The sequence below is a fragment of the Salmo salar genome, chromosome 20, assembly GCF_965601325.2.
Source record: "Salmo salar chromosome 20, fSalSal1, whole genome shotgun sequence".
NCBI classification, from domain to species: domain Eukaryota; kingdom Metazoa; phylum Chordata; class Actinopteri; order Salmoniformes; family Salmonidae; genus Salmo; species Salmo salar.
Window position 1 is genome coordinate 21467346 of NC_138310.1, and position 27164 is coordinate 21494509.

At 41.5% G+C, this 27164-nt stretch overlaps 1 protein-coding gene across 1 annotated transcript in view; it reads right to left on the reverse strand.

Moving 5' to 3' along the window:
* Positions 1-68: 68 nt before the first annotated feature.
* The window catches only part of glt1d1 (glycosyltransferase 1 domain containing 1), a 52134-nt gene continuing 25038 nt past the window's right edge, over positions 69-27164 (reverse strand). The window contains exons 7-12 of the mRNA XM_014160266.3: positions 26393-26491; positions 26135-26184; positions 15402-15445; positions 14190-14310; positions 13589-13687; positions 69-11659 (exon numbers count right to left, since the gene is read on the reverse strand). Coding sequence (XP_014015741.1) covers positions 11513-11659; positions 13589-13687; positions 14190-14310; positions 15402-15445; positions 26135-26184; positions 26393-26491 — 560 coding nt within the window. The 3' untranslated portion in view covers positions 69-11512. The remainder of the gene's footprint in view (positions 11660-13588; positions 13688-14189; positions 14311-15401; positions 15446-26134; positions 26185-26392; positions 26492-27164) is intronic.

A 27164-nucleotide genomic window follows, 5' to 3' on the forward strand; every position in this document is an offset into this window, starting at 1 on the left:
TGTGGTAGCCATGCTGGTTAAGTGTGCCTTGAATTCTAAATACATTACTGACAGTGTCACCAGCAAAGCACCACCACACCATTCTTTTATTTAACAAGGCAAGTCAGTTAAGAACAAATTCTTATTTACAATGATGGCCTACCAAAAGGCAAATAGGCCTCCTGCGGTGACGGGGGCTGGGATTAAAAAAATAAATAAATCCAATATAGGACAAAACACACATCACGACAAGAGAGACAACACTACATAAAGAGAGACCTAAGACAACAACATAGCATGGCAGCTACACATGACAACACAGCATGGTAGCATCACAACATGACAACAACATAACATGGCAGCAGCACAACATGGTAGCAGCACAAAACAGGACAAAACACACATCGCGACAAGAGACAACAGTACATAAAGAGAGACCTAAGACAACAACATAGCATGACAGCAACACATGACAACACAGCATGTTACAGTAGCAACACAACATGACAACAACATGGCAGCAGCACAAAACAGTGTACAAACATTATTGGGCACAGACAACAGCACAATGGGCAAGAAGGTAGAGACAACAATACATCACGCAAAGCAGCCAAAACTGTCAGTAAGAGTGTCCATGGTTGAGTCTTTGAATGAAGAGATTGAGATAAAACTGTCCAGTTTGAGTGTTTTTTGCTGCTAGTTCCAGTCACTAGCTGCAGCGAACTGAAAAGACGAGCGACCCAGGGATGTGTGCGCTTTGGGGACCTTTAACAGAATGTGACTGGCAGAACGGTGTTGTATATGGAGGATGAGGGCTGCAGTAGATATCTCAGATGGGGGGGAGTGAGGCCTAAGAGGGTTTTTATAAATGAGCATCAACCACACCTCTTCCTCCATGCTTCACGGTGGTCTCACAAAGACACAGCGGTTGGAACCAAAAATAAAACATTTAGACAGATTTCCACCGGTCTAATGTCCATTGCTCGTGTTCCTTGGCCCAAGCAAGTATCTTCTTCTTATTGGTGTCCTTTGGTAGTAGTTTCTTTGCATCAATTCGACCATGAAGGCCTGACTCATGCAGTCTCCTCTGAACCGTTGATGTTGAGATGTGTCTGTTACTTGAACTCTGTGAAGCATTTATTTGGGCTGCAATCTGAGGTGCAGTTAACTCTAATGAACTTACCCTCTGCAGCAGAGGTAACTCTGGGTCTTCCTTTCCTGTGGCAGTCCTCTTGAGAGCCAGTTTCATCATAGCGCTTGATGGTTTTTGCAACTGCACTTGAAGAAACTTTCAAAGTTCTTGAAATGTTTTGTATTGACTGACCTTCATGTCTTAAAGTAATGATGGACTGTCGTTTCCGTTTGCTTATTTCAATTATAATTTTTTTTTTAAATATTTTTTTTTTATATAGCCCTTCGTACATCAGCTGATATTCTCAAAGTGCTGTACAGAAACCCAGCCTAAAACCCCAAACAGCAAGCAAAGCATGTGAAAGAAGCACGGTGGCTAGGAAAAACTCCCTAGGAAAAACTCCCTAGAAAGGCCAAAAACCTAGGAAGAAACCTAGAGAGGAACCAGGCTATGAGGGGTGGCCAGTCCTCTTCTGGCTGTGCAGGGTGGATATTATAACAGAACATGGTCAAGATGTTAAAATGTTCATAAATGACCAGCATGGTCAAATAATAATAATCATAGTAGTTGTCGAGGGTGCAACAAGCACGTCCGGTGAACAGGTCAGGGTTCCATAGCCGCAGGCAGAACAGTTGAAACTGGAGCAGCAGCACGGCCAGGTGGACTGGGGACAGCAAGGAGTCATCATACCAGGTAGTCCTGAGGCATGGTCCTAGGGCTCAGGTCCTCCGAGAGAAAGACAGAAAGAGAGAAAGAGAGAATTAGAGAGAGCATATTTAAATACACACAGGACACCGGATAAGACAAGAGAAATACTCCAGATATAACAGACTGACCCTAGCCCCCCGACACATAAACTGCTGCAGCATAAATACTGGAGGCTGAGGCAGGAGGGATCAGAAGACACTGTGGCCCCATCCGATGATACCCCCGGACAGGGCCAAACAGGCAGGATATAACCCCACCCACTTTGCCAAAGCACAGCCCCCACACCACTAGAGGGATGTCTCCAACCACCAACTTACCGTCCTAAGACAAGGCCGAGTATAGCCCACAACGATCTCCGCCATGGCACAACGCAAGGGGGGGGCGCCAACCCAGACAGGAAGACCACGTCAGTGACTCAACCCACTCAAGTGACGCACCCCTCCCATGGACGGCATGGAAGAACACCAGTAGGCCGGTGACTCAGCCCCTGTAAAAGGGTTAGAGGCAGAGAATCCCAGTGGAAAGAGGGGAACCGGCAAGGCAGAGACAGCAAGGGCGGTTCGTTGCTCCAGCCTTTCCGTTCACCTTCACACTCCTGGGCCAGACTATACTTAATCATAGGACCTACTGAAGAGATAAGTCTTCAGTAAAGACTTAAAGGTTGAGACTGAGTCTGCGTCTCTCACATTGGTAGGCAGACCATTCCATAAAAATGGAGCTCTATAGGAGAAAGCCCTACCTCCAGCCGTTTGCTTAGAAATTCTAGGGACAATTAGGAGGCCTGCGTCTTGTGACCGTAGCGTACGTGTAGGTATGTACGGCAGGACCAAATCGGAAAGATAGGTAGGAGCAAGCCCATGTAATGCTTTGTAGGTTAGCAGTAAAACCTTGAAATCAGCCCTTGCCTTAACAGGAAGCCAGTGTAGGGAGGCTAGCACTGGAGTAATATGATCAAATTCTTTGGTTCTAGTCAGGATTCAAGCAGCCGTATTTAGCACTAACTGAAGTTTATTTAGTGCTTTATCCGGGTAGCCGGAAAGTAGAGCATTGCAGTAGTCCAGCCTAGAAGTAACAAAAGCATGGATTAATTTTTCTGCGTCATTTTTGGACAGAACATTTCTGATTTTTGCAATGTTACGTAGATGGAAAAAAGCTGTCCTTGAAACAGTCTTGATATGTTCTTCAAAAGAGAGATCAGGGTCCAGAGTAACGCCGAGGTCCTTCACAGTTTTATTCGAGACGACTGTACAACCATCCAGATTAATTGTCAGATTCAACAGAAGATCTCTTTGTTTCTTGGGACCTAGAACAAGCATCTCTGTTTTGTCCGAGTTTAAAAGTAGAAAGTTTGCAGCCATCCACTTCTTTATGTCTGAAACACAGGCTTCTAGCGAGGGCAATTTTGGGGCTTCACCATGTTTCATTGAAATGTACAGCTGTGTGTCGTCCGCATAGCAGTGAAATTTAACATTATGTTTTCGAATGACATCCCCAAGAGGTAAAATATATAGTGAAAACAATAGTGGTCCTAAAACGGAACCTTGAGGAACACCGAAATTTACAATTGATTTGTCAGAGGACAAACCATTCACAGAGACAAACTGATATCTTTCCGACAGATAAGATCTAAACCAGGCCAGAACTTGTCCATGTAGACCAATTTGGGTTTCCAATCTCTCCAAAAGAATGTGGTGATCGATGGTATCAAAAGCGGCACTAAGATCTAGGAGCACGAGGACAGATGCAGAGCCTCGGTCTGACGTCATTAAAAGGTAATTTACCACCTTCACAAGTGCAGTCTCAGTGCTATGATGGGGTCTAAAACCAGACTGAAGCGTTTCGTATACATTGTTTGTCTTCAGGAAGGCAGTGAGTTGCTGTGCAACAGCTTTTTCTAAAATTTTTGAGAGGAATGGAAGATTCGATATAGGCCGATAGTTTTTTATAATTTCTGGATCAAGATTCGGCTTTTTCAAGAGAGGCTTTATTACTGCCACTTTTAGTGAGCTTGGTACACATCTGGTGGATAGAGAGCCGTTTATTATGTTCAACATAGGAGGGCCAAGCACAGGAAGCAGCTCTTTCAGTAGTTTAGTTGGAATAGGGTCCAGTATGCAGCTTGAGGGTTTGGAGGCCATGATTATTTTCATCATTGCGTCAAGAGATATAGTACTAAAACACTTTAGTATCTCCCTTGATCCTAGGTCCTGGAAGAGTTGTGTAGACTCAGGACAATGGAGCTTTGGAGGAATACACAGATATAAAGAGGAGTCTGTAATTTGCTTTCTAATGATCATGATCTTTTCCTCAAAGAAGTTCATAAATTTATTACTGCTGAAGTGAAAGCCATCCTCCATTTGCGAAGGCTGCTTTTTAGTTAGCTTTGCGACAGTATCAAAAAGAAATTTCGGATTGTTCTTATTTTCCTCAATTAAGTTGGAAAAATAGGATGATCGAGCAGCAGTGAGGGCTCTTCGATACTGCACGGTACTGTCTTTCCAAGCTAGTCGGAAGACTTCCAGTTTGGTGTGGCGCCATTTCCGTTCCAATTTTCTGGAAGCTTGCTTCAGAGCTCGTGTATTTTCTGTTTGAGCTGTTCTTGCAATAATATGGACTTGGTCTTTTACCAAATAGGGCTATCTTCTGTTTACCACCCCTACCTTGAATCAATACAACCGATTGGCTCAAATGTATTAAGAAGGAAAGAAATTCCACAAAATAATTTAAATGCATTCCAGGTGGCTACCTCATGAAGCTGGTTGAGAGAATGCCAAGAGTGTGCAAAGCTGTCATCAAGGCAAAAGGTGGCTACTTTAAATTATAAAATATATTTTTGATTTGTTCAACACTTTTTTGGGTTACTACATGATTCCATATGTGTTATTTCATAGTTTTGATGTCTTCATAATTATTCTACAATGTAGAAAATAGTACAAATAAAGAAAAACCCTTGAATAACTAGGTGTGTCCAAACTTTTGACTGGTACTGTATATCTGAATGATGTTTGTATTCAATAGTTCCACTGTTGCATATGTAGTTCTATGGTACTGATCATGTGAAATGTTTGATTGTAGACTAGACATTTTGACTAATCTGTTATAGAGCTCTGCTTCCCAACCAGAGCCGACAGGCCCCAAACTTATACACCCTGGGTGAGGGATGGGTAGGGCCTATTTTTTTCATCAATAACTAGTGTAAGGGCAGGGCTCCGTTATTGCTAAATTGATTTACATTTTGATTTATTACATTTTGAAGCTGAGCCATTTGCCCGTGTTCTGCTGCGCAGTAGTCATATCTGACTAAGATCATAACACGGTGTCAGAAGTGTTCCTTAAGTTTTGTCTGAGTTTACAGTTATATAGTTAGCTAACTGCTCTCATGTCAATTCATTGAGCCGAGCAGCCCAAGTGGAGCCGTTGCTATGGATACTCAGACTCAGAGCGCCATGAGCAGAGCGCATGCAGAGCGAATTGGCCACAGGGATATTTTTTCCAGTAATTGGTCTTTTGACCAATCACATGAGCTCTTTTTCAGAGCTGATCTGATTGGTCAAAAGACCAAAAAAAGGTCAGAATTGGGGTGCCTTTCTAAAAGTAGCCTCAGTCACCAGCTCTCAACCCAATTGAACACTTATGGGAGATTCTGGAGTGGTGCCTGAGACAGCATTTTCTACCACCTTCAACAAAACACAAAATTATGGAATTTGTGGAAGAATGGTGTCGCATCCCTGGAATAGAGTTCCAAACACTTCTATGAATCTATGCCAGGGCGCATCTGATCCCGTTAGCGGGATCAAAATCCAGCGAAAAATCATATCGCCAATTAGCATTAAAAAAATATCATAATTAAAAAAAAAAAATATATATATATATATATTTTTTTTTTATAGATACACCTCTCCTGAATCGACCCACGTCGTCCGATTTCAAAAAGGTTTTACAGGAAAAGCAAATCATTAGATTATATTAGATGAGTCCATCGTAAAAAGCAGCTTCATAGCCATTTTCCGACCAACCACTTGCATCACATATAATCTTTTACAAACTTCATCAGATGGCACCCCTAGGACATCATGTTATACAATGCATGCATTCTTTTGTTCAATAAAGGTCATATTTATATATAAAAACAGCATTTTACATCTCTGTCTGACGTTGACTACCTAATTTCCCCTCAAAAGCGTCCCGGTAAACAATGCTACGTTTCAATAAATTGCTATACTATAACGATTTTTTAAATGTATATTGTCAATCTAACATTTATAGATGAATATCTCTTGAGAACACCCGTCATACCAGATTTTAAATTAACTTTACTGGGTAATCACACTTTGCGATAAAAGGAGATGCGATACTCAGAAAATGAGCTAATATTCAGAGCTCGGCGCCATCTTGGACGCAACAGTATGAACCATCTCATCTTCTATAATATTGTCAATAATCGCCTACCTTTAGTTGTCTTCATCAGAAAGCATCCCAGGTCCACAACAGATGTATTTTCGGTCAAAAAGTCCATACTTCACGTTCCATTAGCCTGATGTTGGTAGCGCGTCCTATGGCTCTCTCCAAGCGCAGCTCTGAAGTTCATAATGAAAGCAATCCTCGCGCATGTAGGTTCGTTCAAACATGTCAAACGTTGTATAAAATAAATCTTCAGGGCCTCTAACACCAAGAGAGCCAATAAGATTCGAGGGGGATGATGTCATGGCCTTTAAAACCGTTTCCAAAGGTGGGGGCAGACATGGCCGCCGGCGTCATAATGGTGATGGCCCATCCCCTGTGACCAATTTCAAACTCGTGTCATTCACTGAGTTTTGACTCTATAAGGCTCAAACCACTGTGAAAGGACTGGCGACATCTAGTGGAAGCAATAGGAAGTGCCAAAATATTCCTAAACCCCTGTGTTTTTCAATGGGATAGGTTTAAAGTCAATACAACACATCAGGTATCCACTTCCTGTCAGAAAATGTCTCAGGGTTTTGCCTGCCAAATGAGTTCTGTTATACTCACAGACACCATTCAAACAGTTTTAGAAACTTTAGAGTGTTTTCTATCCATATATAATAAGTATATGCATGCCCTATCTTCTGAGTTTGATTAGTAGGCCGTTGAAAATGGGAACGATTTTTTTTCAAAATGCGCTGTGGCGCCCCCTATCCTAGGTTATCCTCAAGAGGTTATGGTGGCCTAATGCTCTATTCAAGAGATTCTCTGGTACTTTTGTATACTTTCTGTTTTATTATTCATTTTGAAGGATACCTTAACAGTAGCAAAACAACATTTAACCATATTTTATTGAAAATGATACATAAATAATCAGCATGTACATATTTTTCATTGATAAACTTTCATTACAAAAATGTAATTAATCCATTTCAAAAAGTTTTTCTCTAGGCTGTTTGGAAAATATCAAGTAGAGTAAACATGACAGAGTAACAGCACAGCACCTACTTCTTTTATTGGACATCAATTCACCATTCATTCAATGAGACTACATCTGTGCTTTGAATTAATGTAACTTCCACCTCCAGCACTTAAAGTACATTTCGCTAATCAACTTCAATCGTGCTGCGTAGATTGGTCCGCATAGAATTAAAGGTAGACTCAACGATATGACATAGATGCCGAAAGTAAACCGCATGGTAGGTCAATTTCCTGTACAACTAAGAGCGTCGAAGCGCGAGGCTCAATTTCTCCGCTGTTTTGGAGCCCTGGCTACCACGGTGCAACAGCGTGAAGCGCACCCATGCAGATACTGTGTCGCACTGGGCACAGACGTCAATTCAACGTCTATTCCACGTTTGTAAAACGTAATTTAATTTAAATTAAGTGGAAACAACGTTGATTCAACCAGTGTGTGCCCAGTGGGGTGTGATCGCTCATCTCAATATCTGCGGTGTTGCTCGTGGCAATGTCATTTCGCTGAGTCTGCCTTTAAAGCTTGAGAGCTAGAAAATATTTGTAAAAAATTCAGAAATGATACCTGATCATTAAAGCTATTTATCCCTTTATGGACGCAAGCACCTCTTTAGGCCTTTCCCACTGGGCACAAACTGGTTGCATCAATGTTGTTTCAAGGTAATGTGTATTGTGACATGGAATCTATGTGGAAAATACATGGATTTGAAAAAAGTCATATGTAAACAGTTGTTTTGAGGGTGGAATTTCAACCACAGGATTATGTCATCATTGTTGCCAATTTTCAACATACACCAACCGTGTATAAAATATGTTGAATTTGTACCTTTGAAACAACGTCAGATCTTCAACATTATATCCACTATCAGAAAAAGAACTATAGGCTGGGCAGCACCTCTTACTGGAGAGTTGATCTATCTATAGCTATTCATTTGGTCTCCAATCCAGGGTTTTAACCAAGCTCAGCCCTGCTTAGCTTTGATATGTCACTGACTACTACCAATATGCTATCGTGAGAATGATTGTTGAGATCTCTTAATAATTAAATATATCCACTGTTGTTATCAAAGTCATTCCAAAGGGTAGGTTTAACAGAGTAAATTAAATGTAACCATACTTTATAAGTCATATAGCATCAATGATACAATTTGGGCCAATACATATAGCAGTCATCAACAGATATTGTTTCAATTTAACCCAGGGTTCAACAAAATATAGACAAAACATATAGGCCTAGGGTTTCAAGCTTTGGTTGATTTCAAATGTAATCTTCAAGTTAATCATTAACATTTTGGATTCACGCCTCCATCTCAACCAAAAATACTAAAAAGTTTGAATGTTTTCCTTTTGTAAGTAGCACTTATTTTGCTGATAGCTACTTTATTGAGCAAAAATCGATTTACTATGACTTGAGAAATATGGTTGTCCCACCTAGCTATCTTACGATGAATGCACCAACTGTAAGTCACTCTGGATAAGAGCATCTGCTAAATGACTGAAATGTAAAGGACTAAATCAAATCAAACTTTGTTTAACCCCTGGTCGGGCTCCGTCCCGCATATCCAGCGAAAAATCCTATCGGCATTAGCATAACGAAATGTAATATATTGTTTTTTTCAAATATAGGACTATGTTATATCGTTTTATAGATACACTTCTCCTGAATCGAACCACGTTGTCCGATTTCAAAAAGGCTTTACAGCAAAAGCAAAACATTAGATTATGTTAGAGGAGTATATCGTAAAAGTAGCCACATAGCCATTTTCCGACCAACCACATGCATCACAAATAACCAAAAAACAGCTAAATGCAGCACTAACCTTTGACAATCTTCATCAGATGAGACCCCTAGGACATCATGTTACACAATACATGCATTCTTTTGTTCGATAAAGTTCATATTTATATATAAAAACAGCATTTTACATCGGCTCGTAACGTTGACTAACTATTTTCCCTCAAATGCATCCGGTGAAACAGCGCTACAATTTACTAAATTACTATTCGAAAACACAAATGTAATATTGTCATTCTAAGATTTATAGATTAATATCTCTTGAAAGCACCTGTAATGCCAGATTTAAAAATAACTTTACTGGGTAATCACACTTTGCGATAAAAGGGGATGCGATACTCAGAAAATAGGCTACCGTTACAGGTCAGCGCCATCTTGGAACAATCGCATATCAAATCTAGTCTTGTATACTATTGTCAATAATCCGTTACCTTTGATTATCTTCATCAGAAAGCACTTCTAGGAATCCCAGGTCCACAACAAATGTATTTTCGTTCGAAAAAGTTAATCCTTTATGTTCCAATAGCTTGTTCTTGTTAGCGCGTTCTGAAGGCTGCACCAAAAGTTCCGTCGTGCTCGGGAGTCCACTTTCGAAAAAAAGCATTTTTTTTCAATTTAGGTTCGTTCAAACATGTCAAACGTTGTATAACATAAATCTTTAGGGCCTTTTTCAACCAGAGCTCCAATAAGATTCAAGGGGGACGATTGCATTGTGTTTCAAAATGTTTCGAAAGGGGAGGGTAGCCAGGGGCGCCGGCGTCATAATGGTGATGGCCCTCTCCGTGTGACCACGTTCCACTGCGTCTTATTCATTCAGTTTTCACAGTAGAAGGCTCAAATCACTTTGTAAAGACTGGGGACATCTAGTGGAAGCAATAGGAAGTGCTCAATGAACCATTGCTCACTGTGTGATTTACAGGCAAACTGATGAAGTTGAGTCCGCAATTCAGAATTCCACTTCCTGTTACGATCGGTCTCGGGGTTTTGACTGCCATATGAGTTCTGTTATACTCACAGACACTATTCAACCAGTTTTAGAAACTTTAGGGTGTTTTCTATCCACAAGTATTAATTATATGCATATCCTAGCTTCTGAGTTTGAGTAGGAGGCCGTTTAAAATGGGCACAATTTTTTTTCAAAGATCGCTGTAGCGCCCCCTATCCTAGGCGAACGACAAGAGGTTAAAGTGCATTTCAAGTTTGATTAGATTTAATAGTATTCTTTAAACGTAGATTTTTTGTTGATGTCTAGACGTGAAGCCAACATATCAATTATTAATTTGTAGACAAACTGGATGGTCCTTGCTATCCGGGATCCTTGGAACATCCCAACCCCATTGAAGTTGAAATGTAAAATGGTTAAAGAGGGACAGCCTTTGAAATGCAACAAATCCCTTTAAAAACATGGCATCGATATGAGTCAGAAAGTTATTCTAGTGTCAAAATCCAATAAAAATAATAAATAGGATCATTTTGACCATTAAGTCAGTCTCGTCTGGAACATCGGTGCGTCAAAATGGTTGGAAGTTGGGTTATCGGTGCGTCAAACGGTTGGAAGTTGGGTTATCGGTGCGTCAAAACGGTTGGAAGTTGTGTTATCGGTGCGTCAAAACGGTTGGAAGTTGGGTTATCGGTGCGTCAAAACGGTTGGAAGTTGGGTTATCGGTGCGTCAAAACGGTTGGAAGTTGGGTTATCGGTGCGTCAAAACGGTTGGAAGTTGGGTTATCGGTGCGTCAAAACGGTTGGAAGTTGGGTTATCGGTGCGTCAAAACGGTTGGAAGTTGGGTTATCGGTGCGTCAAAACGGTTGGAAGTTGGGTTTTGATTTGACAATGCCCATTTTTCCATTAATATGGGATGAACAGCTGCGGTGAATGCTCTCTATCCAATAGCATAGACAGTGAGACAGACCTGCCCCGCGGCTCCGACTTTGTTTACATGAGACAACACATTGCCCATTTTATTTTTATTTAAGACTGCACCAAACACCTTAGTTAGATGTAAAATTGAACAGATAAAACATCCTCGGCAAAAACGTCAAAATGAATGAAAGATTTCTGGAGTTATCTTAGATTCATTCTGGGGATTTTGAGGAAATGTCTCATGAGGGACAAGGATCATTAACCAAACTGAATCGGTCAGGAAACATACCTCCAAGACTGAAATCTTGTTTTTCTAATGAGCAACAGAAAAACATGTGCCAATCGGCGTGTTCAGTGGCTCTTTAAGGTACGGGTTAAGGTTAGGGTAAATGTTATGGCTAGGTAACGGTTAAGGTTAGGGTAGGTATGTCCCAAGGATCCATGATAGCACTAACCCAAACTGGATATGGATTTGTATCTTCTGCTTGTGTAGTTCCGTCAACTTAGGACTCTATTCAACCGGTATTGATGAATCGTATACAGATTGAATGGAGCCCTTGGAGTTGTTCCTGAGAGAAAGGAAGGTTGAGACAGAGGATCTGGTTATTCTGTGCAGCCTTAGTGTAGTGTGTCCACCAGCCTCTGGTAAGCCTCCCTCTCATGGTCCAGGCTGTGGTGCTCCTCAACGTAGCGCTTCCCGTTCGCCACCACACGTTCCCGCAGCTCCCCGTCTACCAGCAGCCTCTGAGATACACGCACAAATTCCTGGAAGAGGTGGGGCAAGGACAATCAATGCTTCAGAACTTACTGAATGAAGCATACATCTGTACTAGTATTTTACCCCAAAAGAAAAATTCTACTTGTTAACATTTTTTCAAATTTAACAAGCCTCTAAGAACCAATTAAAGCAGTGAGTTAATGAGGTGTAACCAACCACAGCAGTGAATGACATGAGGGAGTGTTGCTATTCTGACTTGTAAACACTCATTGAATGTGCTCTGCCTTGCTAATTGATGGAGACATCTGTGACCGGTTTCAAATAGGCAGGTGCAATGGCCCTTTCCAACCTACTCTGATGGCTGCTGCTTCCTATTTGCTTATGAAGGGAGTGGAACACAAACAGTGTCTGTCTGCTGCTATTTAATGGCTCTGCCACACCAGCTGTCAGGATGAGATGGGGAGAAATATATCAAGCAATTACAAAATGAGTAATGACATTCTCCCTGAGCGCTGGTGGGAATGTTTGGAGCCCATAAGGTCCTTCTTGAATTCTGGCAGTTCTTTTAGTGGCCTGGGAGGCTGTAACCAGGGCTGTAATAACACAGAATCACACAGCCTTTCAGTGAGGGCTCTAGCACAGCATCCAAGATCTCCTGGAGCAGAGAGCCTTGTGGGTAAACAGAGCTGCAGCCAACGCCAGAGCATCAGGCCGTTTCACTTCACTCAAGTGATGTGACCATGTTTGGAGTGCCTCTTCACTTGAGATTAAGCCATATGAGAGAGCCATGAAGTCCCAGCAAAACCACTAAAAGTCAAGTTATTCTATAATCAATGGACTCCATAAAAAATATACTACAGTCGTTCTGAAAATTCCATACTGGTTATAGTGCTACAGGCATTCAAGTGCTTGATCTTTTGACAGCCTTTGTATTACATTTTCAATACTCTTGAGGAGTTATGTAGAGTATCAAATGAAAAAGGCACCACCACAAACGGATGAATGGCCAATAACACATTATCAGCCCTGGGAAAGGCTTGTGCAACATGTACATTATCCTGTGTGAAAAAGTTGTGTCACCCAGAGAGAGTTTCAGTTGAAACAGCTGAAGCTGTTAGCTTTAAGCCATGATTTAGCTAACCCTCGTCTCTTCAGCCTACTGTGTGAGGTTCCCCCTTGGAGGGATTTCTCCACGGCTCAGCTGAGCACACGTGACACGACCTCCCCTGGAGAGAAGAGGACTGACTTATCTCTCGGCATCACAGCAGCATTACGCTAATGTCACCCTGCTGCCTGCCACGATACCATGCCGAGGACGTACCCCCTGCCGGCTGACACCTACCGCTGCTCTCACATAAAACCTCTCTGAGCAGTTAGTTAAAGTGACCCTCCAAGGACCTCTCGCTTTCTCCACATGCCTGGTAGCTGCCGTGTACCATTATACAGTTCACTGGATACGGTTGTATCTTGACTCTTTCCCCTGAGGTCTACATTCTCACTAAAGTCTAGGCCCCTAGGACATGTTGAATCCCTTTTACTGACTTACGCACCACCAAACTATTATGTCATTTTCAGTTGTTATTTTAAGCCTTACAAAAAACAACAGCATAAAGAGTGTGTCTAGCACAGTAGGTTAATACTCAGAAACAGCAGGCTGTGTCAGGGGAAAGACAGTCGCATTCCGTGGTCCTTTGTAGCTCAGTTGGTAGAGTATGGCGCTTTTAATGCCAGAGTTGTGGGTTTGATTCCCGGGACCACCCATACGTAAAATGTATGCACGCATGACTAAGTTGCTTTAGATAAAAGTGTCTGCTAAGTGGCATATTATTATTTTAAGTGGGTCTGATACACCTCAGTTGTAGGCTCAGTTACGTTGCTACTGCTGGTGGCTGTCTTTCTTCTGCATCAGCCTCTTACACAGTGGATATGAAAGCCATCTTACAGCTTTGACTGGTAACCACGGGAAGGGTTCTTACCTGAGGGGACGAGTAGAGCAGACCAGTGACCTCATGTTGCACCACCGCTGTGTTGCCTGGGATGTCACGAGCCACCACCGGTACCTCCAGATCCATTGCCTGAACACAATACATGACACAGACATAGCTACATCAAACTCCACACACACGTGACTAGCTGGCATCTTCTAGCCCTTAATTTACTTTACTTGTTGGTATCCCCTTGGGACTTAACAGTCATTCATTCAGGTAATACGTCATCAGCAGGTTGTGGAAGTGAAACATGCTAATCAGTGTTTAAGCCTTCTGTGGATTGTTTTAATCTACAGTGTTTAAAATAGATTAACAGGTTTACATCCAATTCTGGAAAGATAGTATGACAAGCTAGTCATTCTCATAATTGCTCTGGTACAAATAATAAAAAGGTTCCCAGGGTGGAATATTGGTGCCTTGAAAGAGATGCATGTGACACCAACATATTTTATTCTGAGCTGAATTAAAAATATACATTGTGATATATTTTGTGGGCGGGGCATGCCAGTGGAAATAATGACAATGATGACTGTAATGATAAAAAGATGATTGCTGACTTTGCCCGATTTAGTGATCCCTCACCCCTCACCTCTAAAATGGCAGCGGACATCCCCTCGGAGACTGAACTGTTAACCAGGGCAGCTGACCTCCTCATAGCAGCATGGAGCTCCTCTTGGCTTCTCTCCTGGGCCAGGTAAACGCCTGCTGACCTTGAGAAACACAGCAGTAGCAGCACTCTGCATGACACAGGGCTCACCACAGGGCTCACCACAGGGCGCACACAGCTGTGAATGATGGGCAGGAGTAACAGGTGCAGGGCATGACGCACAGACCGCTGGCGCCACGATGCAGTATGATTGACATGACATGCTCTGAAAGTACATGAAGTCCTAACCAGAGAGAGACAGGGCTGTTTCCTGACTGTCTGAAACCACATTGACCAGGAGGTGAATCCCTTTGGTTATTATCTCTCAGATCTGAGCCATGCCTCTGTCTGGGGGTGGAAAGATAACAAGCTAGACTACATATTTTTAATTTACATTCTGCTAACTCTACTGAAGACATAAGCAAAGTTAGTTTACATGCTCTCTTGGGCCACATGGGATAAAGCGTTAGATAAATCAGGTGTCTTTTGAATTTCTCACAAGAGCGATAGGGTCCAGATCAGTTTGGCAGATCTTTAGTCAGCAACAATGCAGGGTCCAGATCAGTTTGACAGATCTTTAGTCAGCGATAACACAGGGTCCAGATCAGTTTGGCAGATCTTTAGTCAGCGATAACACAGGGTCCAGATCAGTTTGGCAGATCTTTAGTCAGCGATAACACAGGGTCCAGATCAGTTTGGCAGATCTTTAGTCAGCGATAACACAGGGTCCAGATCAGTTTGGCAGATATTTAGTCAGCGATAACACAGGGTCCAGATCAGTTTGGCAGATCTTTAGTCAGCGATAACACAGGGTCCAGATCAGTTTGGCAGATCTTTAGTCAGCGATAACACAGGGTCCAGATCAGTTTGGCAGATCTTTAGTCAGCGATAACACAGGGTCCAGATCAGTTTGGCAGATCTTTAGTCAGCGATAACACAGGGTCCAGATCAGTTTGACAGATCTTTAGTCAGCGATAATGCAGGGTCCAGATCAGTTTGGCAGATCTTTAGTCAGCGATAATGCAGGGTCCAGATCAGTTTGGTAGATCTTTAGTCAGCGATAATGCAGGGTCCAGATCAGTTTGGCAGATCTTTAGTCAGCGATAATGTTCTACTAAACTAATAACCATGAAAGAAAAGTTTGAAAGGTTTTACCTTTTACTGATTGCTTCTACTTCTTCAGTAAACACAGGATCAATCTAAGAGAAGAATCAGTGAAAACAACTACTTTAAAATACACACACATACAGTTGAAGTGGGAAGTTTACATACACCTTAGCCAAATACATTTAAACTCAATTTTTCACAATTCCTGACATTAAATTCTAGTAAAAATTCCCTGTCTTAGGTCAGTTAGGATCACTTTATTTTAAGAATGTGAAATGTCAGAATAATAGTAGAATAAATTATTTATTTCTTTCATCACATTCCCAGTGGGTCAGAAGTTAACATACACTCAATTAGTATTTGGTAGCATTGCCTTTAAATTGTTTAACTTGGGTCAAACGTTTCAGGTAGCCTTCCACAAGCTTCCCACAATAAGTTGGGTGAATTTTGGCCCATTACTCCTGACAGAGCTGGTGTAACTGAGTCAGGTTTGTAGGCATCCTTGCTCGCACACGCTTTTTCAGATCTGCCCACACATTTTCTATAGGATTGAGGTCAGGGCGTTGTGATGGCCACTCCAATACCTTGACTTTGTTGTCCTTAAGCCATTTTGCCACAACTTTGGAAGTATGCTTGGGGTCATTGTCCATTTGGAAGACACATTTGCGTCCAAGCTTTAACTTCCTGACTGATGTCTTGAGATATTGCTTCAATATATCCACATACTTTTCCTGCCTCGTGATGCCATCTATTTTGTGATGTGCACCAGTCCCTCCTGCAGCAAAGCACCCCCACAACATGATGCTACCACCCCCATGCCTCACAGTTGGGATGGTGTTCTTTGGCTTGCAAGCCTCCCCTTTTTTCCTCCAAACATAACGATGGTCATTATGACCAAACAGATCTATTTTTGTTTCATCAGACAAGAGGACATTTCTCAAAAAAGTACGATCTTTGTCCCTATGTGCAGTTGCAAACCGTAGTCTGGCTTTTTTATGGCGGTTTTGGAGCAGTGGCTTCTTCCTTGCTGACCGGCCTTGGTCCTTTGCTGTTGTTCTGGGATTGATTTGCACTTTTCGCACCAAAGTACGTTCATCTCTAGGAGACAGAACGCATCTCCTTCCTGAGCGGTATGACAGCTCCGTGGTCCCATGGTGTTTATACTTGTGTACTATTGTTTGGCTTCCCTGTGGCTCAGTTGGTAGAGCATGGTGTGTGCAATGCCAGGGTTGTGGGTTCGATTCCCATGGGGGTCCAGTACAAAAAATACAAAAAATAATAAAAAAATGGCATGAAATGAATTGAAATGTATGTATTCACTACTGTAAGTTGCTCTGGATAAGAGCATCTGCTAAATGACTAAAATGTAAAAATGTTGTACAGATGAACGTGGTACCTTCAGGCATTTGGAAATTGCTCCCAAGGATGAACCAGACTTGTGGAGGTCTACAATTTTTTTTCTGAGGTCTTGGCTGATTTATTTTGATTTTCCCATGATGTCAAGCCAAGATGCACTGAGTTTGAAGGTAAGCCTTGAAATACATCCACAGGTACACCTCCAATTGATTGAAATTATGTCAGTTAGCCCATCAGAAGCTTCTAAAGCCAGGACATAATTTTCTGGAATTGTCCAAGCTGTTTAAAAGCACAGTCAATTTAGCGTATGTAAACTTCTGACACACTGGAATTGTGTTACAGTAAATTACAAGTGAAATAACCTGTCTAAACAATTGTTGGAAAAATGACTTGTGTCATGCAAAGTAGATGTCCTAACCAACTTGCCAAAACTATAGTTTGTTAACAGGAAATGTGTGGAGTGGTTGAAAAACAAGTTTTAATGACTCCAACCTTAGTGTATGTAACCTTCCGACTTAAACTGAATATATATATATATATATATATACACACACACACACACACACAAATATATATACATCTGTTGGTAAAAAGTGTATGTTCCACTCAAAGGACATTAGACTTTATGCTGTTTAACTACACTGAACAAAAATATGAACGCAACATGCAACCATTTCAAACATTTTACTGAGTCACAGGTCATAAGGAAATCAGTCAATTGAAAAAAAATAGGGGTGTGGATCAGAACTAGTGAGTATTTGGTGTGACCACCATTTGTCTCATGCAGCACGACATCTCCTTCATATTGAGTTGATCAGGCTGTTGATTGTGGCCTGTGGAAGGTTGTCCAACTCCTCTTCAATGGCTGTGCGAAGTTGCTGGATATTGGTGTGAACTGGAACACTGTCGTACACGTCGATCCAGAGAATCCCAAACATGCTCAATGGGTGACATGTCTGGTGAGTATACAGGCCATGGAAGAACTGGGGAATGTTCAGCTTCCAAAAATTGTGTACAGATCCTTGCGGCATGGGGCCGTGTATTATCATCCTGAAGCATGAGGTGATGGCAGTGGATGAATGGCACGACAATGGGCCTCAGCATCTCATCACGGTATCTCTTGCCATCGATAAAATGCAATTGCGTTCGTTGTCCATGGCTTATGCCTGTCCATACCATAACCCTACCGGCACCATTGGGCACTTTGTTCAATGTTGACATCAGCAAACCGCTCACCCACACAACACCATATACGCTGTCTTCCATCTGCCCGGTACAGTTGAAACCGGGATTCATCTGTTACGAGCACACTTCTCCAACGTGCCAGTGGCCATCGAAGGTGAGCATTTAACCATTGAAGTTGGTTACGATGCCGAACTGCAGTTAGTTCAAGACCCTGGTGAGAACGACGAGCATGGAGATGGGCTTCCCTGAGACGGTTCTTCGATTGTGCAAACCCACCGTTTCATCAGCGGTCCGGGTGGCTGGTCTCAGATGATCCCGCAGGTGAAGAAGCCGGATGTAGAGGTCCTGTGCTGGCATGGTTACACGTGGTCTGCGGTTGTGAGACCGGTTGGACATACTGCCAAATTCCTGTAGTCAGCATGTCAATTGCACTCTGTGGCTTTGTTTTGTGTGACAAAACTGCACATTTTAGAGTGGCCTTTTATTGTCCCCAGCTCAAGGTGCACCTGTTTAATGATCATGCTTCTTGATATGCCACAACTTTCAGGTGGATGGATTATCTTGGCAAAGGAGAAATGCTCACTAACAGGGATGTAAGGAAATTGGTGCACATTTTAGAGAAATAAGCTTTTTGTGAATATGGAACATTTCTGGGATCTTTTATTTCAGCTCATGAAACATAGGACCAACACTTTACATGTTGCGTTTATATTTTTGTTCACTATATTTAATGAGCTTGAGCATTCGTTTCTATTTCAAGAATGTATTGAAATATACAATGCCTTCAGAAAGTATTTACACCCCTTGACTTTTTCTAGTTTGTGTTGTGTTACAGCCTGAATTGGCCAACACACAATACCCCATAATATCAAAGTGGAAATTTTACAAATTAATCAAAAATGAAAAGCTGAAATAGGTATTCAACCCATTTGTCACGGCAAGCCTAAATATGTTCAGGATTAAAAATGTGCTTAACAAGTCACATAAGTTGCATGGACTCACTCTGTGTGCAATAGTAGTGTTTAACATGATTTTTGAATGACTACCTCATCTCTGTACCCCATACATACAATTATCTGTAAGGTCCCTCAGTCGAGCAGTAACTTTCAAACACAGATTCAACCAAAGACCAGGGAGGTTTTGGCTTGGTTACTGGATCGAATCCCCAAGCTGACAAGGTAAAAATCTGTCGTTCTGCACCTGGGCAAGACAGTTAACCCACTGTTCCCCGGGCACTGAAGACGTGGCCGTCGATTAAGGCAGCCCCCCCACCTCTCTGATTCAGAGGGGTTGGGTTAAATGCAGAATATACATTTCAGTTGAAGGCATTCAGTTGTACAACTGACTAGGTATCCCCTTTCCCTTTTCCAGTGCCTCACAAAGAAGAAGGGTACCTACTGGTAGATGGGTAAAAAATAAATAAAGCAGACACTGAATATCCCTTTGAGCATGGTGAAGTTATTAATTACACTTTAGATGGTGTATCAATACACCCAGTCACTACAAAGATAAAGGCACCTTCCTAACTCAGTTGCCGGAGAGGAAGGAAACCACCCTGGGATTTCACCATGAGGCCAATGGTGACTTTAAAAAACAGTTACTGCGTTTAATGGCTGTGATAGGAGAAAACTGAAGATGGATCAACAACATTGTACTGTAGTTACTTCACATTACTAACTTAATTGACACACTGAAATGAAGGAAGCATGTACAGAATAAAAATATTCCAAAACATGCATCCTGTTTGCAACAAGGCAATAAAGTAATACTGCAAAATAAATCCTGAATATGAAAGAGTTATGTTAAGGGAATTACTGAGTAGCACTCTTCATATATTCAAGCAGAGTTGTGGCTGCATCATGTTATGGGTATGCTTGTAATCGATGTGGTCTGAGGAATTTCAGGGTAAAAAATAAACAGAATGGAGCTAAGAACAAGCAAAATTCTAGAGGAAAACCTGGTTAAGTCTGCTTTCCACCAGACACTGGGATATGAATTCACCTTTCAGCAGGACAATAACCTAAAACACAAGACCAAATCCCCACTGGAGTTGTTCCCAAGTGGCCGAGTTACAGTTGACTTAAACATGCTTGAAAATCTATGGCAATGATTAACAACCAATTTGACAGAGCTTGAATAATTATTTAAAGAATAAAATGGGCAAATATTGTACAATCTAGGTGTGCAAAGCTCTTGGAGACTTACCCAGAAAGACTCACAGACTCACTGCCAAAGGTGATTGTAACATGTAATGACTCAGGGGTGTTTTTATTCTGTACATGATTGTAAAATGTATTGACTCCTGAATTTATTTGAGCTTGCCATAAGAAAGGGGTTGAATACTCATTGACTCTTGATTTTTTTTACTAATTTGTAAACATTTCTAAAAACATTATTCCACTTTGACATTATGTAGTATTGTGTGTAGGCCAGTGACTAAATCTTTTAAATATTCAGGCTGTAAGGGAGTGAACATTATTTATAATAAGGGTTACATGAAGTAGGCTGTCATTGTAAATAAGAATTTGTTCTTAACTGACTTGCCTAGTTAAATAAAAACATTTTAAAAAATCAGACCTTTCTGAAATGAAAATTGATGGCCCTCCTTCCAGCAAAATATATTTGACCTAACCCCCCCCTGAACACCCCCCCTCCCAAAAAAGTGACCCTCCCCTATACCCAAAATAATAATTAAAACAAAATGGATAGCAGAGAACATGTCTACCGTTTACCCTCAATTCTTGGACAGACCAGAGCCGTAGATATGCAGTTCTAGGAACTGTTTTTCGTCCTGTAAGCATTACATGGCAACACAGGAAGGGCTGCGGGCCAGGTTGTGGGTTCGCAGACCATCGTGGACAAGAGTAGGGGTGGAAAGATCTCCTTCATAGTAAACACAATGCATGAACCTATCATCGTATTTGGAAGTCTGAGAAAATAAAATAATCTTTAAAACATTTCATGCAATTCTACGTCATTTTACACATTAGCAGAATATTATTTAATACCACACAAATTACCGAAATGACAAGCTAAGAATGGACAGAGAGATAGGCCTGTGTTCATCTTATATTGTTCCAATGCCAAATAAGTGTCTTGTTTGCAACAAAACTGTCCCTGTTTGCAAATACTTAGGAATCTGAGCATGGTATTTTCAAAAGTTAGGCCTATCTTCCACCCCCCCCCAGACTGAGTAGGCCTACCGATGCAGAAAAATGTAAGCTTTAACTGCTAGCTACTCTTCTTCTGTTGCTTAACCCAAGTGTTTCCCTAAAAGCTGTTTGGGTTTAAACATATTCTATTGTACCAAAAGTGAACAGCTTAATCAATTGATAGAATTTAATTACTTCCCAAGCAAAGTATCCTCAGCTATAGAAGGTTGTAGCTTCTGAATGTCAAAGAAGAAAAACAAGGATATCCTCATATGCAACGGAGTCACATTTTCCTGGGTATTTTACAGCTTGTTTCTAGCATCACGGACCAAAGCGCTGTTATACTGTAGATCACTTTATATAATCGGATCCTTTTCATTTTCTTTAAAATCTTAAGCTAACAAGGGGTAGGCCTGTGCTTTTTGCCATTTTCTTCAATAAAAAGGTAGGCCCATGGCATACCCTCTCATACTCCCTCAATTTGAGCCTTGGTTTTAACTTAACAGACATTCACTGACACAGAGGTAGGCTATTTAAAGAGTGCATTGTGGGTGCATTGCTGCTGCTTCAAGTTTCAGCATGACAATTAAAGTTACTCGAATCTGGCTTATTGTCAATAACTCTGATATATACACACATCATGGGCAAGAAACATTGTTTTTCATAAAATCATTTATAGTAGTAGCTAGCTATCCAAGTTGTCCTCCGGTCCTCCTTTTCATCTGCGCTCTCCTTCTCAAACTGAACAGAACATAGGCTAGTCCGCGTGCAAGACAGTGAATTTTTGGGATGAAGCCTAATCAAAATACAATTCAGAAGAAGCCTTTGACTCTCCTTCTGAAAATGCCACTGTAGGCCTACACAGCATTGGTTAGGCAACAAAAGTTTTTGATCAGCAAGAGCAGAGCAGGCTGGGCTCAGTATTCAAATATCCATTGCAGTGTGTAATGCAGCCTAGTTTTATTTACAGCATCCCAGCAGCTATCTTAGAAATATAACTTTACTCTGTGCTTCTCCAAGCATACACTTCGTAGCCTATAGTGCATTTGATTGAGACCACACTACAGTGGCAAGAAAAAGTATGTGAACCCTTTGGAATGACCTTGTTTTCTCCATAAATTGGTCAAACAATTTGATCTAATCTTCATCTAAGTCATAACAATAGACAAACACAGTCTGCTTAAACTAATAACACACAAACAATTATACGTTTTCATGTCTTTATTGAACACACCGTGTAAACATTCACAGTGTAGGGTGTTAAAAGTATGTGAACCCTTGGATTTAATAACTGGTTGACACTCTTTTGGCAGCAATAACCTCAACCAAACGTTTTCTGTAGTTGCGGATCAGACCTGCACAACGGTCAGGAGGAATTTTGGACCATTCCTCTTTACAAAAACTGTTTCAGTTCAGCAATATTCTTAGGATCACTGGTGTGAACAGCTCTCGACGTCATGCCACAACATTTTAAAATCAACTGACTGGGCCACTCCAGAAAGCGTAATTTCTTCTGTTGATTTACTTCTGTGTTTTGGGTCGTTGTCCTGTTGCATCAGCCAACTTCTGTTGAGCTTCAATCGGCAGACAGATAGCCTTACATTCTTCTGCAAAATGTTTTGATAAACTTGGGAATTCATTTTTCCGTCGATGATAGCAAGCTGTCCAGGCCCTGAGGCAGCTTAGCAGCCCCAAACCATGATGCTCCCTCCAACATACTTTACAGTTGGGATGAGGTTTTGATGTTGGTGTGCTGTGCCTTTTTTTCTCCACACATAGTGTTGTGTGTTCCTTCCAAACAACTCAACAGAATATTGTGCCAGAAGTGCTGTGGAACATCCAGGTTCTCTTTTGCGAACTTCAGACGTGCAGCAATGTTTTTGTTGGACAGCAGTGGCTTCTCCGTGGTGTCCTCCCATGAACACCATTCTTGTTTAGTGTTTTACGTATCGTAGACTCGTCAACAGAGATGTTAGCATGTTCCAGAGATTTCTGTAAGTCTTTAGCTGACACTCTAGGATTCTTCTTAACCTCATTGAGCATTCTGTGCTGTGCTCTTGCAGTCATCTTTGCAGGATGGCCACTCCTAGGGAGAGTAGCAACAGTGCTGAACTTTCTCCATCTTTAGACAAGTTGTCTTACCGTGGCCTGATGAACACCAAGGCTTTCAGAGATACTTTTGTAACCCTTTCCAGCGTTATGCAAGTCAACAATTCTTAATCTTAGGTCTTCTGAGATCTCTTGCTCAAGGCATGGTTCACATCAGGCAATGCTTCTTGTGAATAGCAAACTCAAAAATTTTGTGAGCGTTTTTTATAGGGCAAGGCAGCTCTAACCAACATCTCCAATCTCGTCTCATTGATTGGACTCCAGGTTAGCTGACTCCTGACTCCAATTAGCATTTGGAGAAGTCATTAGCCTAGGGGTTCACATACTTTTTCCAACCTACACTGTGAATATTTAAATGATGTATTCAATATAGACAAGAAAAATACAATAATTTGTGTGTTATTAGTTTAACCACACTATGTTTGTTTATTGTTGTGACTTAGATGCAGATCAGATCAAATTTGATGACCAATTTATGCAGAAATCCAGGTAATTCCAAAGGGTTCACATACTTTTGCTTGCCACTGTAAATAGTCTATAGGCGCACTTGATATTGCACCCCCAGCAGAGCATCAGAGATGAGGGGTGGCATCGGGCACACATCGATATATAGCCTAAAACAGAGAAATATAGACATTTCATCAATTACAAATTACATGACCCTCCACTGAACTAGATTAAAAAAAATACTAAAGCCTCCACTTAACTGAAATTGAAAAACCATGACCCTCCCCCATTTTCCTCCAGGTAACCATTCTGTAAATTTCGATCCATCCCTAACATAACAAAAAGTGGAAAAAGTAAAGGTTTGTCAATACTTTCTGAAGGCACTGTATGTAAATGAGATATTTCTGTATTTCAATACATTTGTCAAAATTTCTAAAAACATGTTTTCACTTTGTCATTATAGGGTAGTGTGTGTAGATGGGTGAGAAAGAACATCTATTTAATCCATTTTGAATTCAGGCTGTAACACAACAAAATGTGGAATAATTCTCAAGGGGTGTAAATATTTTCTGAAGGCTCTGTATCTCTACCCTCCATGACATACGACAGCCATACCTTAATCATGACCATACATGATACAACAATGTTACAGCTTATCATTTCTATCATGCCCAAATCATTATCTGAAAATCCTGTATTTTCAGAGATTGGGGTCAGGATGGGGTGGGTGCCCAATCTGATTAATTGCGCTGTGGGATTTGCGTGCATTAGCTGGCCCACCGCAAAGTCCTAGCATCATAGCAATTTAGGTCAAAGATGCTGCACGCAAGTTGCTGTTTCATTTTTGGGGTTTTATTGTCATGCTTATCGCTTTTCAGAATTTAAATGCAATATTTAATGCGCATTTGTGTTTCACATGCAAATAATCTTACTTGAGAATACTCAACATCCAGAAACAAAGCTAGGATTTACAAAGATAAAAAAGGGTCAGGGAGACAATATAAGTATGAAATCAGTGATTGCTAGTTCTTGATATTGTACTGACACAGAGATCAATAAATGAAGGGATTACTGGTAATATAATGAATTTAACAAACTAGACAGAATAACAGAACCTGTGTGAAATTGTTTGGAGAGAGACATCATACCTTCATATCTTCCCTTAAACAACTACATTATCTTGCGTTTAATAATTAGCAATACATCTCCAGCTTACTGTTAATTTAACGTAGGAAGGATGGATATTTTGTTGCCTTCATATCTTAGCGAACACAAATACATTTGAGCACAGACACCACTGTTTCATTTGATGTCGTCTACATTAAATCACTAAAAGGCTCTGCTTTCACTGAATCTTCTTATCAAACAACACAAACCATAGCAGAGCAGGAAGAACATGTAAAACATCAGCCTAGACAGTGTGCCCCTGGCCAATTCTACTCAAAGACGCCTTTGAACAATGCAAAAACACAACATACCTTTAATGATACTGCCGTTTGAGAGACAGTTAATCACTTAAAATAACATTTGAGTCGGAAAAAAATATATATAAAAAAATATTATTTGACGGCGTGATTAAAGCAGCCTGTGGGAGGAGGCCCACACAGAATCAATAGGAAAATGCCAATGGCGGAGAACACACAGAAAAAGAGAGAAGGAGTAAAAGCAACAAGGTGGCCATTGACAGCTAAGATACAGCCTTTCTTTGGCAGCACTTCTCAGAAGATCATTACTCATCCACGGAAAGTAGACTACAATCAAATCAGTGGAAAACGTTTGTGTTTTAGTGCTAGAGGTGAGACCACCTTCTTCCTGCTACTATGCAGTAATGGTGATGTCATCGGGCATTCTGGCACTACTCTTTTTGACCATGTTTTATCAACTATCATGTCAATGCAACACAGAGACTTTGAAAAATAGCAACAAAAGAATCACGACAGTGAAAGTGCATTTTGAAATCAATGCTATTTCATAAGCTGGTCATAATAATTGTAAATATAATATAGAAATTAATAATTGTTTTGAAATTACTGCCCTCTGTTAACACACAATATGTGACAGAGAGAGAGACATCAGTGGCCTGATCCCATGCTGGCCTCTATGACACCGGGGCCCAGTGGAGTGTGACCGTACACCTGGCAGGGTGGAAACCCCTGGGTGGCCCAGACTAGCCCAGCAGATGTCTTGGTGCTGGGGCTCGTCCAGCGTCTGCACTGCAGCAGCACAGTGGGCTGGCTGCTATGAGAGAACAGGAAGGCAGAGAGTCGGGTGGGTGGGGCCAGCCCAGCACTGAAACTGTAACTCCCACTGGCTCCTAAGTCTGCGGCTAGCGAGCCGCTCGTTATTCCAGCTTATGCCGGCTAATGCTGTTATCTCTGCTACATCCAATTAGAGGAACCTTTGACCTACCTCCGGAGGCAGGTTGCTGGCCATGCACTGATCTGCTTTAACAGACATATGCAGACAGTAAAGGAGGTAAAGAAGGCTTGACCTCAGCTGTACAATCACCCTGATCCTATTATGGTCACTCACCTTAGGCCCGATGATGATGAGCACTACCAGGGGATTCTCAGTGTGCCACTCTGAAAGACATCAACCAGAGACAGTGACTGACAGCCAACCAGAATTAAATGTACTTTCTCCAAGTGCTTCTGTGTGGCAATACAAATGTAATATTAGCTCAAATACAAGACCAGAGCATGTAATTGTAGCAGGGCTTGTGTCTAGTGAAAGTGATGGCAGAGGATGTAGTTAGCCCCAATATGGTGTCCTAGGGGGTAATCCCTGTACCTGAGAATGCCTCCAGCAGATAGAGAGGATCCTTCACTCTTCTCAGGCCACAGACCAGTAGGAATACATGCAGGTCCTCCACATCCTCCCCACTCACACCTGGGAACAGACAGATAGGCAGGTAGCTAGAGCAGTGTATGACACAGACAGACAGCAGTGTATCACAATCCATTATAATGAACAGGGGAACTACCACAGCAGATAATGACAGCCATTCATCAGCCAATGGGAATGAGGAAGAGACAGCAGTGACTAATGCTCTAACATATCTTTCACATCACAGCAGAAACATTGACGGCGAACAGAAGCGGTGGTTTATTGAAAAGCATTGGGAAGTTGTACTGTAAACTGAGTCATACAGACAGATCAGTTTCAATGAAATGTGCAATACAGCAGCTGGGAGTCACATGGGTGCATTTCTAAATTGAAATTGACTGACTCAATATCAGACTAACCACATCGGTGTTTTTATACTGTAGAAGCAACATTAATTGAGAGACAGACAAACTAAATATGTTATTTTCTCAGATCATCCACCTTCTATGCCCCCCCTCCCCCAGATTAGTGAGGGACTGGCTAGCTGCAGTGGGACTGGACCTCCTTGCCAGCTACACCTGACCTGCCAAGAAGATCAAAACACAATCTCCCCAGCTAACCCTGCCCCTAATAACACACTTTGTTCTACTAGGCACAGCAGTGTGACTCACTGTCAACAGTATGACACTCCTAGTGGCATCACCCACCTGTCATTCAACGTAATAGAAGGGACCAG